The 18,993-nt window shown below is 38.0% G+C and overlaps 1 protein-coding gene across 3 annotated transcripts; it reads left to right on the top strand.

Annotated features, from left to right (window-relative positions):
- Window positions 1-8,392: 8,392 nt before the first annotated feature.
- On the top strand, window positions 8,393-10,183 carry LOC119639000. Of its 3 annotated transcripts, none has more exons than XM_038036176.1 (4): window positions 8,393-8,544; window positions 8,662-8,706; window positions 9,277-9,448; window positions 9,904-10,183. In XM_038036176.1, exons 1-4 carry the CDS (start codon window positions 8,531-8,533, stop codon window positions 9,922-9,924), a joined length of 252 nt encoding a protein of 83 aa, XP_037892104.1. In that variant the 5' UTR covers window positions 8,393-8,530; the 3' UTR covers window positions 9,925-10,183. The 3 variants fall into 3 exon arrangements, with proteins under 3 accessions (XP_037892104.1, XP_037892105.1, XP_037892103.1); XM_038036177.1 differs by having other exon boundaries at window positions 9,984-10,183; XM_038036175.1 differs by lacking the exon at window positions 9,904-10,183 and having other exon boundaries at window positions 9,277-9,749.
- The last annotated feature ends 8,810 nt before the right edge of the window (window positions 10,184-18,993 follow it).

The raw sequence follows: 18,993 nt of genomic DNA on the forward strand, positions 1-18,993 counted from the left end.
GTTTATTCTCAAAGCGGCACAATACATGCAAAACAAATGAGAACGAACATACGTTTATTCTCAAAGCGGCACAATACATGCAAAACAAACACATATGCTATAAAACAAATATCTATATACTATATAACAAATATATCATCGAAATGATGGCCCCAACTCCTTCTGCTCCGGCTAGGCGTACCATTCATCAGCCGATGAGAGATTTGGTGGACATGCTAGCTGTGCTCCATAAAAAAAGCCGCAAAAGAGTTAGGAAAATAAAATGCCAAAAAAAGCGGTCAGAGATGGCACAACCCAGACCGAAAAAGGAGGCAGAGTAAACGCCACGAAAAGGCTCAGAGAGGAGGGATCCACGGATACTACTCCTGCGAAGAAAAGTAAGCGGGCCGGTGATGGGATAAATACCAAAAAGGAGGAGTCACAGCAATCAAAATGCGGAAATGAAGAGTGGACCGTGGTCCAAACAAAAAATAGAAAGGTCAAGCCAATCAAATTAGTGAACATGTAATAAGTAAGGATGTAATTGTAATCAAGCAAACGGGCATTATGTCATACAGCGATATGCTGAAAAAAGTTAAAAATGAAGAGGAGCTGCAAAAAGTCGGCGAAAATGTGACGAGAATACGGAAGACACTGAAAGGAGAAATGCTGCTGGAGTTTAAGCAAAGTGCGAAGGAAGTAAACTCTGCTTACCAGAAATTAGTGGAAAAAGCGCTAGGCCAGGAGGCTATTGTTAAACTAATGACCACGCAGACAAAGACCGAATTTAAGGACCTGGATGATGTTACCTCAGCGGATGACTTAATAGCTGCCATAAATACCAGCTTCAGTAGTCTAAATATCAAGAAGGAAGCAGTCACCTCAATCAGGAAGGCGTATGCTGGCACACAAACTGCAACTCTATCGGTTCCAACAAAAACTGCTAAAGAGTTACTTGAAGCCGGGAAAATCAAAGTTGGCTGGGTAGTGAGCAGGATTAGAGAAAAATCCACAGATCTTAAATTCTTTAGATGCTTCGAGACAGGCCACATTGCTAGAAATTGCAAAGGAAAGACAGATAGAAGCAAGTGCTGTCTAAAATGCAGCGAAGAAGGGCACCGGGCAAGAGACTGCAATAAGAGCCCGTGCTGTTGGATTTGCAAGGAACAAGGCAAGCCCCATGACCACCCAATGGCCGGCAGAAATTGCCCGGTAAATTCACGCGGCGCTAACAACAATGGACAGCCGTGAAGTGTACGCATATAAACTTAAATCATTGTCGTACTGCACAAGAGCTGCTAAAACAGAACGTCAGAGAAGCTTCGATTGACATAGTAGCCGTAAGTGAGCCATACAAGGTAGGCTCCGGAAACAGTTGGGCAAAGGACAAGTCTGGAACTGCAGCCTTTTGGCAATGCAGCTTGCATCCGTCAACCATGACATTCATCTCAGCAGGAGAGGGCTTCGTCTGTGTCAAATATAGAGAGGTTTACCTTTTCAGCTGTTACTTCCCGCCAAGTATAAACCACGCGGAATTCGAAAAACGTATAGATGAGCTATGCACCGACGCAAGGGAAAAAACACCGGTAATTTTCGCCGGTGATTTTAATGCCTGGGCGACTGATTGGGGTAGCAAGTGGACGAATGCTAAAGGCAGAATAGTGCTTGAATCCCTAGCCTCATTGGATTTGACAATCCTAAACGAAGGTAATGAAAACACTTTTAACAGAGATGGCCGTGTCTCCGCGATCGATATTACCATGGCCAGTAGTGCATTGGCCTTGCGTATACGATGTGGTGTTAGCAACATATATACACACAGTGATCACGCAGCAATAATCTGGGAAATACAGCAGAGCATGCGGGCGAACAGGGTAAAACACCGTCTCAGGGGACCCAAGTGGAAACCAGAATCGCTAGATAAAGAACTCTTCGAGCTTACTTTGGAAGAAGCTGAACCCAGAAACTCAGCTCAGGCTGCCGCCGCGGAGGTTTTAGCACGGATTATAAAAGCCTGTGACGGTTCAATGATAAGACGTTGCTTCTGTAAGTCCAAGGAGCCAGTATACTGGTGGACTGACGAGATAGCCGAACTAAGGACTCAATGTAACAGAGCGAGGCGTGTCTACCAAAGGTCGAGAAAAAAAACTGTTTTCAGAAACTGATAAATGAGATTAATGAGGATCCATGGGGGATGGCGTATAAACTGGTAATGAAGAAATTGATGTATTCTGACCAACCAAGCTGTGCTTAATTTGTGGAAGAGATAATTGGTACACTGTTCACACAGAAAGCCATGTTCGTGTATGTGCCACTGAGGGAGGAGAGGGACAATATAAATCTCACCCGGCCCGAGGAGATTGCGGCCATCGCAAAAGAAATAAAAGCTAAGAAAGCGCCTGGCCCTGATGGTATCCCAAATTGCGCTATTAAGCAAGCCATGTTGGCAAGGCCTGCTATGTTTGCGAACACTTTCAACGCTTGTTTGAAAGAACAAATTTTCCCAGATAAGTGGAAACAACAGACGTTGGTGTTGCTGCCAAAGCCAAACAAGCCGTCGCATGTTGCAAATGCATACCGCCCTATTTTTCTATTAGATACGATACGCAAGGTGTACGAAAAGATTATTCGAACTCGTTTAGAAGCATCACTGAGAGATCTAAAGGGCTGTCGGACTTCCAAATCGGCTTCAGGAAAAAGAAAAGCCCAATGGATGCAATAAAAATGGTCACAAATACCGCAGCAGAAGCGATAAAAGGTAAACGTTGGATGGAAGGCAACAAAAAGTATTGCCTAGTAATAGCATTAGATATAAAAAATGGATTCAACTCAGCAAACTGGTATTGCGTCATAGCTGCCCTACAGGAAAGAAGAATTCCACATTATTTGATTAATATAGTGGCTAGTTATTTTACCGGCAGGAAACTGAGATATGTTACAGATAACGGGTGCAGGGAGAGGCTGATCACTGAAGGGGTACCTCAGGGATCAGTCGTAGGCGCTACGCTGTAGAACGTAATGTAGGACGATATCCTGGGATTACCTCTCCCAGAAGAAGCATCCATCGTGGGTTTTGCAGACGACATAGCGATAACTATCGTGGCGAAAACTCTAGAGGGAATTACCACTACTGCGAATAAAACCACCGACATGATCAAGAGGTGGCTGCGGTCAGTGGATTTAGAGCTGGCGGAAGAGAAAATAGAAGCGGTATTAATCTCTTCTTGGAAGAAAATTGAGAAAGTGACTATTCAAGTCGGAGATACGAGAATACCATCTCAAGAAACAATGAAATACCTAGGAGTGATGATAGACCGCAGACTCTCGTTTAAACGTCATCTGAAATACACAGGCGAAAAGGCAGCGAAGGTAGCAAAGTCGTTGACGCGCTTACTGCCAAACTTGCGTGGCCCTAGGCAAGACCGTAGGAAGCTGATCGCAGATGTGGTAACGGCGATAATAATGTACGGCTCTTCTGTGTGGAACAAGGCTTTCGCTATCCCGTCATACACGAGAAACATACAAGCAGCATGCAGGCTATGCGCTCTAAGGGTGTGCGCCGGATATCGGACGGTGTCGGACGAAGCGGCCCTGGTTATCGCTGGTATGATGCCAATCGATCTGCGTGGTAAAGAAGGTCTGTATATAGCCGAATTTCACAGACTGCCAGCTGAAGCGGCTAAGCATCGAGTAAAACAGCGTCTGTTGGAAGAGTGGCAGAAGCGCTGGAGCAGAGCGGGTAAAGGTAGATAGACGCATCGACTCATACCAGACTTACGGCCCTGGGTGAATAGGCAACATGGTCAGGGCGACTTTTATTTGACCCAGGTATTTAGCGGCCACGGCTTTTGGTCCTATCTGAATAGATATAAAATACCCCCCCATTAAGCAATTTTTGTAAGTGCATCGAAGACGCTGAACATGTTTTCTTCGTCTGTGCGAAATACTATAACGAACGACAGAGACTACAGACGGAAATTGGAGTGTTACCTCTCCCCGACAATCTTGTGACAAATATGTTGCATGACCTCAAAATATGGAAGGCGGTAGAAATGTTCGCCGCAAACATTATGCGTAAACAAAGACACGAAGAGCGTCATCGTAGGGTTTTAAGTAGTGCCTAAACGGCTACCCTCCCTGTGAAGGTATACCTAAACGGTCGTGCCACAGGGTAGGGAATAGGAGAGGTGGTTTTTAGCGGGTTAAAGTCTCGCACTGCCCTAATGGGCGCCTTTTGATGGTCTTCCACCTCACAAAAAAAAAAAAAAAAATATATATATATATATAGATGTGTATATATGTGTATAGTATACAGAATAGCGGAGTGATTATTTGTTAAAAATTAGCAAGAAAACGTTGTGTTTCCTTCAAAGTATTGTAAAAAAACTTCAAATTCAAATTCTGGGCAGCTCAGCGGCCCAGAAAAACACAAGAAAATTTATTTTTTACATGGACCTTTATTGTTGAATTTGATATTTCAATTTTATTATTACTATTATGACTCGCTCTCAACGATGCTGAAGCAAGACTATCCACGACGACGGTCAAACTTAGACTCCCTAAATTATTCTTATTCTACTCTACCCTAGTGTTAACCTATTCTTATTCTATATCCTAACCCTATTCTTATTCTATTCCTATCCTATTCTTATGCTAACTTACTCTTTAACTTAAACTAGTACTCTCTCTACCCCACCAGAGACGGAGGATCCGTGAGGCCAAAACGAGGGACGACTTGGGGTCCTCACAATATATATTTTATTTATATCATATTATGTATTATAACTATATATTAGTATATTTTATTAGTATATTATTATTATACTTGTTAAGTTGTGGCACATACACCTGGTGTTATTTTTTCACAAATGTTGAAAAAATACACCGTGTTGTGGGATAAGGAAGGGTATAGAAAAGGGAATGCAACGAAAGTGTGGGACGACATAGCTGATGAACTTAGCTTGCAAATTAGCCAGGTAGTTTACGCAGACACAGTTAGGCAGAAGATGGGCGCACTTAGGTATACATACAATAGATAGAGCAGCATTCGCACATCACTCTGGACGTATAGGTGGTTTGTCGACGAGCTCGGACTGATGCGCGTGGTGCAGATTATAAAGATCGAAATAATAGTACACGGGCACAATACGGAGCAAACATTACAAACAGTGACAATACATAACATCGACACTGCCGAAGAACTGATGGTGCAAGATAGGATAGAGGGGGTAGAAGAATTGAGGGAGATGCCACATGTAGAGAATACGATAGAGGTAAAGACCGCGCTAACTTGAGACCATACATCTTAGAAGTAATTTATCCATCGGGATCCTCGACATCGGCTCAGGCGGCTCTAACAGAGCGAATGCACCGCCTTAAGGCGGAAGTGGAAGTCTTGCAGAAGGAAATTCAGCGGATGAAGCGGATAGCATTACGGGAAAGGAGGTGCTTAAAAAAGTCAGGGAGAAGCTGACTCTCCATGAAAAATTCGGACGTCGTATTATCGAGCGGAAGACAAAGTACATGGGTGCGAGTATAGCAACAGCAGCGTTACGAAGTCCGAGAAACACCAAACTGTCCTTGTCTTCGGAGTGCGAAGCCTGTTGACAGCGTTCAATGTGGTGCACCGCGGTTCCCGTTGACGATTTAGAAGCATCTACTACTAGGTAAAAAATTAAAAGAGAATCTTTAATTTGCGGAGGATGTTGGTCTAGTCATCAAAGCCTTCGTCTGCGATAGGTAGCCGGTCAACAACAACGCCACAAAAAAATTTTCAAATGGAATATACTTGAGGAAGCGTAAAGACGGCACATACAGCGTACACGAGTGCTGTACGATTAGCCGCTCGTCCTGTATGCGTTCATGAGTAAAATACAGAAAAATAGTACCAGGATATTCTTTAATGATAAGACCGTAAAAAAGGCGCCTATGGTCCAATTTTTCAACGACATTTATCCAGCGACTCCACAGGCGACGATAAACCACAATCTCTTTGACGACGATGTTGAAACGGCACAGAGTACTTGTGATCTAATTGCAGTACTTATCCAGTTCATGAACGTCGTCCGCCGGAGCTCCATAACCACCAGCACATGGACCGAGCTCAAATGCAAATTGCAAGAAGTCAGCGACTATTTGGAGCAGTATTTAAAAACAGACCTCTAATCGGCAGACGCAAGGCTAACGGTACACAATTTTGCCGACACTAATACCGTCCACAAACCTGTTATAGCCACACTAATACCCTCTGCAAACCTGTCATAAGCACACTAATACCTTCCACCAAACTATCATAACCACACTAATACCTTCCACCAAACTGTCATAACCACACTAATACCTTCCACAAATCTGTCATCACCACACTAATACCCTCTACAAAGCTGTCATAACCAGTTTTTTCTGCTACATCGCTACCGAAGACGAAGTCATCAGCGGAAATTGCTACTTTGATAGGAAAACTGACGACCTTCCAGGTCTGCAAGTGGGCAAGCGGCTTCGGAACGGATGTCGACCACGTCTTCACAAACAAAATGGATTTCGCACAATCTGACCGCAATGGGAGTATCCTTCAAGAATCTCAATACAGGTCACCTCAGCGATAAAGAAGCGGCTGCTCGCTGGGTACGGAATCGCGCGCTACAACCATGAGCAGCTAGCATGCCAAACGTGTATAAACGATTTCACGCTAGAGGAACAAGCCATTTGCAAACAGGTGAGCGGTCGGAAAGTTGTGATGGGCTAGAGCAAATATCTGAAGCCGACCTTTCCAACACGAGAAGTGCACGCCTCACTCATGTTTTTTATCAAATAACAAAAAGTTAAAAGTAAGCTTAAGACTAGAAGCTACTGGCACGCTGGAAACAATTCTTTTTATGTTTTCCAAGTGAAACATTGCAATTTATTTACTCATAAGGAGATCATAGAAAAGGCAAAGGAAAGTTTTCCATTCATTGTCTTGCAATGAACTCGGAACGTTCTTTACAATGTCTTCTATATAGGATTTCAGTTGCAGCTTAGAGAGTAACCTTCGCTGAAAGTTAAATGTTGAACGTTGGTACGTTTATGTTTGCTGAATAGCACTGCCTCCCAACTTTAATTACATCAATTACAAAATTCATGGTCTTATCTCCACAAGGGCAGCAATACATAATATTCCGCGGCTGCAGAACATTTGTAGATAAACACTTTGATATCCTAAAATTAGTTGATAAGCTTTTGAAATACGTGCCATAGAAACATAAAGAAATAAAAATGTTGCGGGGAGAATTTCTCTGAGCTTTTGTTTATTTTCAAACAGCCATTAATGAAATATTCTGCCTGGCACAGAGAAATATTTTATTTTGTTTGAAATATGCACTACATATTTGTTTATTATTTATTCCTCAACTCCATAACATAGGCAATAATTGTTCTTCGATTTGTTTTTCATAAATATCCGCGGCCATAAATATCATAAAGTATAATATATCCATGTTGTGCGAAGATTTGAGACAGGTTTATAAACATAAGATATTTTTATACATGTTTAAACCACACCTACGCTAAGGAAACAGTTGACAGAGGGGTACCCACACTTCCACGTGTAACTTAACGGGCGGATCGGATAGCTGGACCAACGGCTTCTAGAATTTACTTGGTTACGCGTGAGCGATATTTGGCACTGTGGGCGGACAGTTATACGGATAGATGTGTTATCAGTAAGGAAGCAAAATAATTCCTTCCAAACTGTATAATTATATAAGCTTTGTTTACCAAACGTGCCCAATTTTCGCCATTTCTGCCCACGCTTTCCCTCTGGCGTGCTTACTGCGATAGTGGCTACACACTTTTCGTAGAACCAACGATGTTTCGAAATATTTTTAGTAAATCGCTCCTCAAACATAAGTTCAACATAAAAAAAAAAACTTTAAAACCTAAACAAATCTTAATTGATTCGATTCAATTTTTAAATAAATTAAGAAACACTCCTCGTAGGTGGAGCTTAACTTGTGGAAAGAACCCGTAGGTAGAACTTAAATTGTGGAACCCATTTTGATTAATATGTGAAAAAAAAATCAAAGTTTGGGAAAAAAATTATATATATATTTTTTTTTAGCTAAAAACTTTTTATCCGTTTCTCTATTATGTATTTTTGTTTTCTTTTTTTTTCTTCATTTTTGAAAATGTTGCATTATTTACAAGAGAATGATAAATAACAATAACATTGTTTCAGAGAGTAACAGCTGTAGAATGGTAGTTGCGTCAAACTGAAATGAAAAACGGATGTATCGCGCGATCCCGTTTCCTGTGAATAGCCGCAGGTAGCTATCTTCTCTGGTGGATAGTTGGTTTAGCATGAGATCGACGAATACCTTCCCTTCGAGGTCGAATGGCCTAAAATCTTGTTCGGCCTAGACTACAATTGTGTAGCCCATGTTTTTGATGAGAAAGTAATCGTTGTCGGTGCTGAAGCCGCTTGACCACTTTGAAACGAGATGTTCTTCAGACTTTCCGCCAGCTTCATTATTTTCACTGACGACCTAGTCCTTTTCCGGGTGCCGTGGGCTAGATGGTTATGCCAGGGTAAGTCTCCAACAGCTCGTCCATAACTTTAGTGAAGTTGGCAATTGTTAGACCGATGTCCATAGCTAGCTGGTCCGCCATAAAATTAACCACCAAATAATTTTTGGTAATTTCCAGATTACCTTTAAGCTCCATCCACGTGCTACTGTTGGTGAAACTCCGGTAAGTCGCTCGTCTTCTATGCTTTGTCGTATAAATTCGAGATCTTCGTGAAGAAATGGTTCAATAAAGTAAATTTGATATAATATTGTAATTAGAAAAAAAAATAAGGAGAAAGAAATTCGAGAATATATATAATATATACTATAAGTATATAATAAAAATAACCTCGCGTTTACTGCACCTTGGAGTGTTGCAGTCTGTATATCATTGAGAAACTGCACAAAATAGGCAATTCAGGATGGTACGCTGTATAAAGGCATGCATCCCCTCTGGTCCCAGAATGCCGAACTAGGCGCGTTTTTTTGCGATGCTGCTAACGAATAATGGAAATAAATGCACCTAAAATCAATTTATAATCTTAAAAATTTTTGAGTTTTTTCTTATTTTAGTTTTATGTAAATGTTTCTCAAATTTCATTTTCTAATTTTTAAACTTTTTAATTCCTTTTTCTTAATATTTGTTCGCAATTACTCACTTCTTACAACTTCTTTGTGTACTTGTGATTTGCTGAAACTAATTGAATTGCATTGAGTTGAATTTTCGCCACTAAAAACATACACTTTTGTTTAGAATGGATCACAATGCACCACAGCTGTGGTGCTATTGCGGCTTGCTTTCTTCGGGGCAGCAGGTTCCTGTAGCAGCACCGCAACAATTTGCTTGGATATATACTCTTTATGCTACTAACAGGAAAGAAAGAACTTTAGAGAGCCCTCGGACAAAAACGTCACTTCATTTTAAGGTATATATATTGTTACATATTTCGATATTTATCATTTATTCATTCATTTTTGTTCTATTTGAGCTTATAAAACAAACGAATCATTCGGAATTTATATAGTAAAAGTAAAGACCTGACTTACTTTTATTTTATTTTAGGTACTTATTTTTATTTTAGAATAAAAATGAAGCATACGCCTTTGCTCATTGCTTCATCAGAATGCAATATTCTTGTAAGTTCTTGTTCATCATTTTCTATGAAATTCAGTAATCACAAAATTTTTCCATTGCAGATAACACAGCGTCTCACAAACAGCGATGCTGTTTTATTTATTTATTTATATATGTTATTTATTTGTGTTATATTTTATATTATTTCTTAATGTTATTTACATTTTTGTATTATTGATATATGCATGTATAAGCGGGGCTTCATTTATATCATAATAAAAGCTGCAAATTTTTTTTTACTTTTAGGTGGGCAAAGCGGATTTGTGACAAAAAACTTTACATTATCATGCATAACTTGACTTGAATGACTTCCACCTTTCCTCCAGGAACAAAAATTCATGTGATCTTTATAGGATATATAATGACGATGATGGCATGCGCACAAATGCAATTAAGTTTTTGGAGCGGATTGTTGGTCTTCAAAGTTACCCTGATAAGGATGCTCAGAAAAAGGATAACGATTTCTGTTTGCAAAAGGTTTCCGAAAACATTAGAATATTGAAACTGAAGAAGCCTTTAATATGTTCGGTAAATTTAATAGCTTGCGCCGGCAGTTGTGTACCATAGCTAAGCGAAGAACGAATTTTATGGGTTTTAAAGGTTCGGTGATAGAAACTTTTAAATATTTGAATTCAAATTTGCCTCCTACTTTAATGGATTCGCAAATCAGCACTGTGAGGAAGAGTTTTAAAATGTAGTTAACTACTTTATTAAAAAATAAGGGATCTTATGAATATCAAGCCACCGTCAAACAATTACTACATAGATGAACCTAAAACCTATAAAACAAATCCAAGGTAGTTGAAATAATTTTGAGTGAAAATGTGAACAAATTAACGAACCGACAAAGTATTATACACAGGTTTATAAAGCTTTGTGAACTCCAACGGAAATACTTAAAAGTCGATATAAGCGCTTGTCTCTATTGACACCCGTAGGAGGTTCGCTTGTATTCATATTGTTCATAAAATAGGAGATAAATATAATTTATAAATACTGATATTACTTCCATATACTATGTCCATAAATTTGTGCGCTACACGTAGAACATAAGCGAAGCTTTATTTCGTCAGCCCCTACGAAATGATGTAAATGCAATATTTGAATATAGGTTTGAAAATGTCACTTGCCGTTTATAACCTAAGTAAGAACATATATTTTTTAGGTTAATTTGCTTATGTTTTTTATCCGAATTTTATTTCGTTTAACAGAACGACGTAAAGAACCTTATATATACATGAAAATCTGTTAATATTTTGTAATTTTCTACATCTCCCAATTTGAAACATCATTTCCCAATAATTGGGTGCAAGGAGCATTACATATAAATTTTATTTATCGTTAGTCAATATTTGAATATAATCGACGAATAATAACAAACAAGGAAAAAGAATTGCCGGCCTTTCCATATTGACTACGGAGAAGGTGGAAATATTTGATGCCAATCTTTATACTATCAAAGAGACGAAGAAGACACTCATCAGATGAAAAAAGAAAATATATTGGGTATTTTCTTAAGTTTGGGAACTGGTGAAATAATTTCAACTATCAAATTTAAAATTTTTTTGGTTGTCTTTTCATTAAGAAATCATTGAGAGAAAGCGTTCCGCGCAAATTTATCAGAAATCATTGAGAGAAAGTGTGCCAATTGAATTTGTATGAAAAACACTAGTAAAATATAAGGAGAGAAAGCATGCCAGTTGAATTTGTATGAAAAACACTAGTAAAATCATTTCTGTTCTCGAACTCTGCATGGGGGTAACAAAACTTATTTTTATGCAAAAAAACTACAGATTCACACATTCTCTTCTGGATGAAATTGATAGCCGAGTTTACAACCTTTTAAACGATAATATAATATAACCGTCCATAAATGCCAATTCTTATAATGCACTTTTTCTTGTAGTATCAGAGGAAACTCATTAAAAAATGGTAGTGATTGATTTGAGAGAATTAAAAAAGAAAGCCTCAATGAGAAATTTCCTTTAACTGGGTTAAAAAAGATTTAAAATTGCTTTCAAAGTATGTTGATATCCGTGTTGAGTTGCTTAGAATCACTTCCCGTTTGGCCTGTGAGCCCAAAACAAGGGACGACTTTGTTTCCTCACAGTACATTATGTATAAACGGGGCTTGTATTTATTTATTATTATTATTGTAAATGTTAAGTTTATAATGTTGTACGCCTACAGGCTAGCCAGCCATTCAAGAAAATTTGCAATGCGTCTGTTATGTTCTTAATTGTTTTTAATGTGTTAAAATTCAAGCCATTTGCACTTTGTTGTTTCAGTTCAAATCATTTTTGTCTTTTTTTTTTTGAAAAGATTTAAAATACTCACTTACTTCACTTATTTTTGTTGTGAAAAAATTTCGTAATTTGGAACGTTGGGTGTGTTTATCCTTATGTCTATCTACATAGAACCTTTAAATTTTTGAGTTTCGGTCCCCACTTGGGTGGTTTAAAAGGATTTGAAGCTGTAAAGAAGGAGCGCGCGCGTTGTTGATGGATTGGCTAGTTCGGGAGAAATGGGGGATTTAAAATTTATTCCATAGACACATCATAGGCGATTACGAACAAAAAAAAGCGCGTGCTTTACCCCATATAAGGATCAGCAGGCGAACGAAACCTATTTACCCAAAGGACTGATTTTGTGACCGGGACCACTCTTTGCCTTGTCCTATTTACGGTCTCCATCGACCGATGGTTGTCAATGGGAGACTTCCCCGAAATTTGTTCCGACAATCACGAAGCTACTTTCCTCTAAAGAAAATCTGGAAATTATTTTTTATGCATTTTTTGTTGCATTAAAATCGTTATTTACATATATTGAGCAAATAGAAAACTTTCTGAACGTTCAGATCTACAAATTAGTGACACTAACAACGGTAGGTATATATAAAAACAACAAAAAACATAAAATCATGGCGTGTTTACTTAACTCATAATGTCGACGACGCTGCGTTTCACACTGCCGTTGTTTACAGAAGGAGCGCTTATTGTGGCCAGGGTTTGGGGTTCGTTTACAAAACAAAATGGATTTTTGACAAAAAAGCATATGTGTTTGTTGTAGTATATGGTATCGTAAACGTATATCTCGTTACGATTCGGACCAAACTTGGAAAGAATCATTGCAATATTGCAATAATAAATCGCCATGCTGCGTGAGATCGGACGGAAATCCTGTTATAGCCGCTTGGTGCATAGAATCATTTATAAATTTTAATACGATTGACATGCAATCTAAGCCTTTTTGCAATTCTTTGGTCGCCATCGCTAAAAGGTGTGATCTTCCAGTAATAAATGTTGTTTCGTTATGCATTGCACATGCATAAACGCTGCTGGCGTCCATGCAGAAAGAGATGCATGTCAACCCAAGTCTCATTTAAACGCTTTGACAGTAAAACAAATACGAGCGATAAAATGTGCCTTGTCTTTACACAAATCCATGAACCCCCAAATTCTGCGGTGGAAATACAATTCTCCAAATCTTAAAGAAAAAATTCACTGTGAAAAGCATATAGAATGACCCTAACACCAACATCAGCAACTGCTTTTGGCACAGTTGTAATTGATACCATCGGCCCAAAGATGGAAAGAGGCAGCGAATACGCGATAACACTTATCTGCGACTTTACCAAATATCTGGTAACAATTACGGTTGCAAAGAAAAGCGCTAAAACCGTACGAGAGGCAATCTTCGAAAAAATTCATACTAAACTACGAACCCATGAAAACACTCGTTACAGGTCAAGGAACCGAATACAAAAATGCGCTAATGAACGATCTATGTCAGTATAATAAAATTGGCAAAATAACATCAACAACCCATCATCATCAGACACTTGGCATGGTGGAACGCAACCACCGAGCATTAAATGATTACATCCGCTCATATGTATCGCCTAATTGAATGACGGGGATATTTGGATAAAATAATTCCAATATTGTTTCAACACAACATCTTTCACAACACATAAATATTGCCCCTATTGTAAGGAAGCGTTTTGCTTCCTTACGAAATACAAGTCCATCCGCCTAAGACAGTTAGCCACAGCGAACAACCCGTCAGTCCGATCTGTCCGTGAACGACTGTCTGGGGTAATAAAAACAGGAACACACACTCCAGCATCAAATGTATTGTAAAGAGAAAAATTATAAACACATATCGAATATGGCTATGTTAATAAACCCATAGGAACACACACCCTTGTATAAAAGATATAAACGACAAAACCCCACAACAATGTATATAAAGAGACTAGACCATATAAAAGTCACACACATGTACAAACGCTCATGTACAAAATATATAGGCAAGTACCCTTAACGATGTATATAAAAAGATCAGGCCACACAAAAACATACACACATGTAGGAATACCCATGTATAAAAACCCATAACAATGCATTTAAAAACGCTAGGCCATACACAAAAAAAAAGAAGGAACTAATACACATGTATAAACATCCATGCATAAAATATATAAGCACATGCAAGCAAGACACAAAATGCGTAGCATTATACAATATTGCGTAAGCACTGTTAGGTCAGATAAAATTTTCAAGCAAAGTACAAAGTTGTACAACACCGTTAGGGTATACAAAACTTAAAGGAGTAAGTACTTAGGTAGGAAAAAAAAATAAGAACATACGACAATGCATAAACTGCATACATAAAATGTACAAAGGCACGATCACACATGCCAAGCATGTAGAAACACACAAAGCAAAGCGTATGCAAACACAAAGGCACAAGCACTCACGTACCTAACGGTGATTGAATCAGGCGATTCGGTACCTCGGTGCCTGTTGAGTAGACATTTGAACAAACATAGTAATAAGCTACACGTAAGTTGGTATTAAGTTATGTATAAGCAGGATCATGCAAGTGATAACTAAGGTTGCGACTGCAGCCAACACATAGAGCATGTTGGCAATAGGACAAGCGAGCGAGACTTCAGCTATAAAAGAGCAGCACATCGCACAGAATCGTTCAGTTTAGTGTCATAGCCGCCTGAAGGTAAGTGGGTACGGACAATGTGACAAGTCTATTCTTTTTTTTGACTTTACGGATAGGGGATGTACTGGCTAGTTGTTAGTCGTCATCCCTGAAGGACTTTGTAGGACAACTGACTCTACGGATAGGGGATGTACTGACTAGTTGTTAGTCGTCATCCCTGAAGGACTCTGCAGGACAACTGATTTTACGGATAGGGGATGTGCTGGCTAGTTGTTAGTCGTCATCCCTGAAGGACCGAGGACATCTTTTTTTTGTGTTTACATACGAATACCCACCCGGAGACAAACCAAGGCAGCTATGACACTGGCAACGTATCCGGTGTAGTGTTCCGCGACATCGGAAAAAAAGCGAAAGAAAAAGCTCTACGCGTGCAGAAAAAGAAGAAGAAAGGTAAAAGCGCGACAAAGTCGGGTCACCTCGCTGGTTCCTTTTCCTCGCCAACCTCTACACAACGCTGCACTTCTGTCAATACAAAATAAAGACAATGAACATCAGTACCGAAGGTCCAGTAAATTTCATTTCAAACAACGATTCTTGCAACGAACCTTGGAGTGGCTGAGTTATACCCCGCCCAAGAAAACCCGTTACACTATGAACTAGAGTTTGCAAAGCCAGCAACATAACTAACAAATCACAATAAGAACATTGAGCTATACAATATAGACGATTACGCTAAAGAGACTAAATATGGTTTAGACATAGCATACGCGCGCGCTAGATACTATTAGATAAAGAAAAAGAAAAGCAAAAAATAAATTACGACAAAAAAACTAACAATTTTCCACTAGAAGTAAGTAATTTAGTATTACTAAGAAATGAAGTAGGGCATGAGTAGGTAAAATAAGTATTTAGGCCCGTAGAAATTAAGGATAACAACAACATTAAAATTAAGGACAATAAAAACAAAAATCAAATAGTACACAAAAATAGGTTAAAACTGTATAAAGAATATATAAATAAGCAAAAAAAAATTTTTTTAAAATAAAAACTAAATGTAAGGCAAAACAAAATTTTTTATATAAAAAACAAACAAAAATTTTTATATAAAAGTATTTATAAGAAGAAAGAAAAATATTCATTCATAACAAGACCACGGTAGAAGAAATAACCGAATTAATCCATAATTACTAAACCCAAGAATGACCATTTATTACTAAACATCATTCTTCCCAAAAGGTATGGTGTAACATTATCGTAGTCGACCCGTTTAATAATCATTTATGCTTAGTTTACGCTTTTCATGTAATGTAAACGTACCTGTAATCTAGACAAGATCAGTTCTACATATTTCCACATACTGCAAGTCTAGCTATAACCTAGTTAATATAACGCAATCTAGCTATAACACACATTACATATAACTTTAGTAATAGTCAAGTTTAACTCTACTATTTTGCTTAAGTTAGCATAACAATTTATTATATAAGTTATTGACCACAGTTCAGTTAAGTCAAGGGTAACGTAAGAAGTAAAGTAAGAAGTAAAATAAAAAGTAACGAAAGAATTAATAAGCAAGAATTAATAAGTAAGAATTAATAAGAGTTTAAAATCAAGAGAATTGTAATAAATAACAATTCAAAAGAACCATTGATTGTGTTTTCACTACAGTGTAATTTTCCGAACAAAACGCTTTGCCTTGAAAGCTAACCAGGACTCAATCAATCATATTCTCTGAACGCATTTGACGCAATATTAACTATTAGTTCGTTCCGTACACATAAACTATGCGTTTCTAAAAGTTCGGTGCGAACATGACTGCGCTTTAGACGTCTTGCGTGCAAATTCTGCTGGTATGTATATAATCATCGCTACACAGATTACAAGCGTTATCACCGTTTAATGAAATGTCCGCATGAACAATACCATCCATAGATCGGGAAAGTAATTCATGTATAGCACCAGTCTTATGTTTTCTGCGTAACAAATGTTGTACTCCGCTAGGTCGTGGTGGTTTTAAAGCTAACTTCTTTTACTAGCAATACGTTTATCACGCATCTGACGGCACATCATTAATTCTTAGAAATACTAGAATTTTGGTTTCAGGCGTTGTACTTCCTAAAAAGATTCTTTTTAATTGTTCAGCCAATTCAGCAGGCATTGAATAATTTTCAATGGGTTGTGACATTAACAATTCGACACCTTTAGCGTACCACTCGTTTGCTCTTTCAGCTCTTTCCATGTGTTCGCGATTCTTGTTTACAATCTGATTCTTGAAGTGAATATTTTCATTATTTAAATTAATTTAATTTATTTATTTATTCCAGAAAATTAATTATACATACGCTTACTCTACTCATATATTTTATATAGTTTTTGAAAAATGGGAGAAAAAGTTCAAATTTGTTTAAAATGGAAAAAAACTGCACAAAAGAGAAGTTTGTTAATTAATAAAAAAAAAAAAATTGCGAAAGTAAAGTAATTTCTCAAAATAATAAGTCCACGGCTTATTAGTATCGTTGCCATTATTTAATAAACGCAAATAGTATTGAATAATAGATGTATGACAAAAGAGCAAATATAAGTATTTTAAATTCGTTTATATGAAATCCTTCAACATCCAAGGAACAGCTCGGCGAACTGCTTCTCTTCATTACATACCGTCTCGACAGCTGACAATGAAATTTGACAAATATGAGAGAACGCATTTGACAGCTGGTGTGTCTATGCGATCCCAAAAGACTGATAATCATCAAACAATGCTCGATGCCATCACCTGCCGAAAAACGAAAATATAAACCGGCTATCGGATATGTGATTGAAGAGCCGACCGAACAACTGGAATTTGTTTACGTAAGCATTAATAAAGCGAAAGGTTTTTAAAAAGTGATTTTTTGAAGCAGAATACTATTCATAAAGCGAAAAAAAAGTTTTAACCCCATATAGAAACAGATAGGAGCATACCTTAGTTAAATTTTTTCTGTTTTTTTCTGCAGTACATCATTGCAGCAATGCAAAATCCAAATGAATCGTATTCAGCGCTTAACGCATATATATTGCTATTTGTTTATTTAGCGAATTTCTTTTGTGGAATATTAAATTCTACAAAAATTTTCCAAAATTGCAAATTTACTTAATGAATTTTTTTCTGAAGCTCATAAGCAGTATATGGATAAAAGTTTCGATAAGGCTATTAAACAATATGCCGAGCCAACGCTTTGTTGGGAACTGGTTAGAAACGTCTCTTCGCCTTGCCATACTTTAGTCGCCACTGCACGGAGTTCTCCTGTTTTTCAAATTATCGATGAATACCTATACCTTGTAACGAGAAAAATGTCTAAACACCTATTGTACAGGCCCACGTGAGTTAATTCATAGAAACACACACCACATGTGTGTAAAGAGAAAAGTACAAGCACATAGTGAGGATGCCTCTGTAAAACCACAGAAGCCCACCACAGCACAGATTAAGAACCCCAGCGTACCAAAAAGCTTAGATCCAAATTTCAAAATGTGTTAGCGGAGTCAAGAACTCAATCAAAAGGGAAAAAAGCTCAGAACCAAGAAAGTAAGAACCCAAGTATAAATACAAGTAGAATCTCAAAATGTTTAAGAACTCAAAGGTTAAATAAAATTCCAAGTATAAATACTAGTAGAATCTCAAAATGTTTAGGAACTCAAAGGCCAAATAAAACTCAAAGTATAAATACAAGTAAAACCCCAAAATGTTTAACATGCAAGAACTGAACTTAGGTAGAAAATCTATGCATGCAAAACAAACTTCAGCAAGAATCTCTATGTGTAAAAATGCGCAGAATGTGTAGCACCGTTAGGGTATACCAAACTTATAGGAGCAAGTACTTAGGTAGGAAAAGAAAATAATAAGAACATACGACAATGCATAAACTGCATACACAAAATGTACAGAGACACGATCACACATGTAGAAACACACAAAGAACATGTAAACACAGTGCACAAGCACTCACATACCTAACGGTGATTGAATCACGCGTTTTGGTACCTGAGTGCTTAGCGAGTAGACATTTGAACAAACATAGTAATAAGCTAGTTGTAAGTTGGTTTTAAGTTGTATACAAGTAGGATCATGCGAGTCGTAACTAAGGTTGCGACTACAGCCAACCTAAGCTAAGCATACACATAAGCATATTACCTCAAACTTATGTAAACACATAGAGCATGTTGGCATTAGGACAAGCGAGTGAGACTCAGGCTATAAAAGAACAGCGCATCGCACAGACTCGTTCATTTCGGTGTCATAGCTGCCTGGAGGTAAGCGGTTACAGACAATATGACAAATCTCTTTTTTTTTTGACATTACGGATAGGGGATGTGACGGTTGGTCAAAATCGCCATCCC

The sequence above is a fragment of the Glossina fuscipes genome, unplaced genomic scaffold (genome assembly GCF_014805625.2).
Source record: "Glossina fuscipes isolate IAEA_lab_2018 unplaced genomic scaffold, Yale_Gfus_2 111, whole genome shotgun sequence".
NCBI lineage: Eukaryota > Metazoa > Arthropoda > Insecta > Diptera > Glossinidae > Glossina > Glossina fuscipes.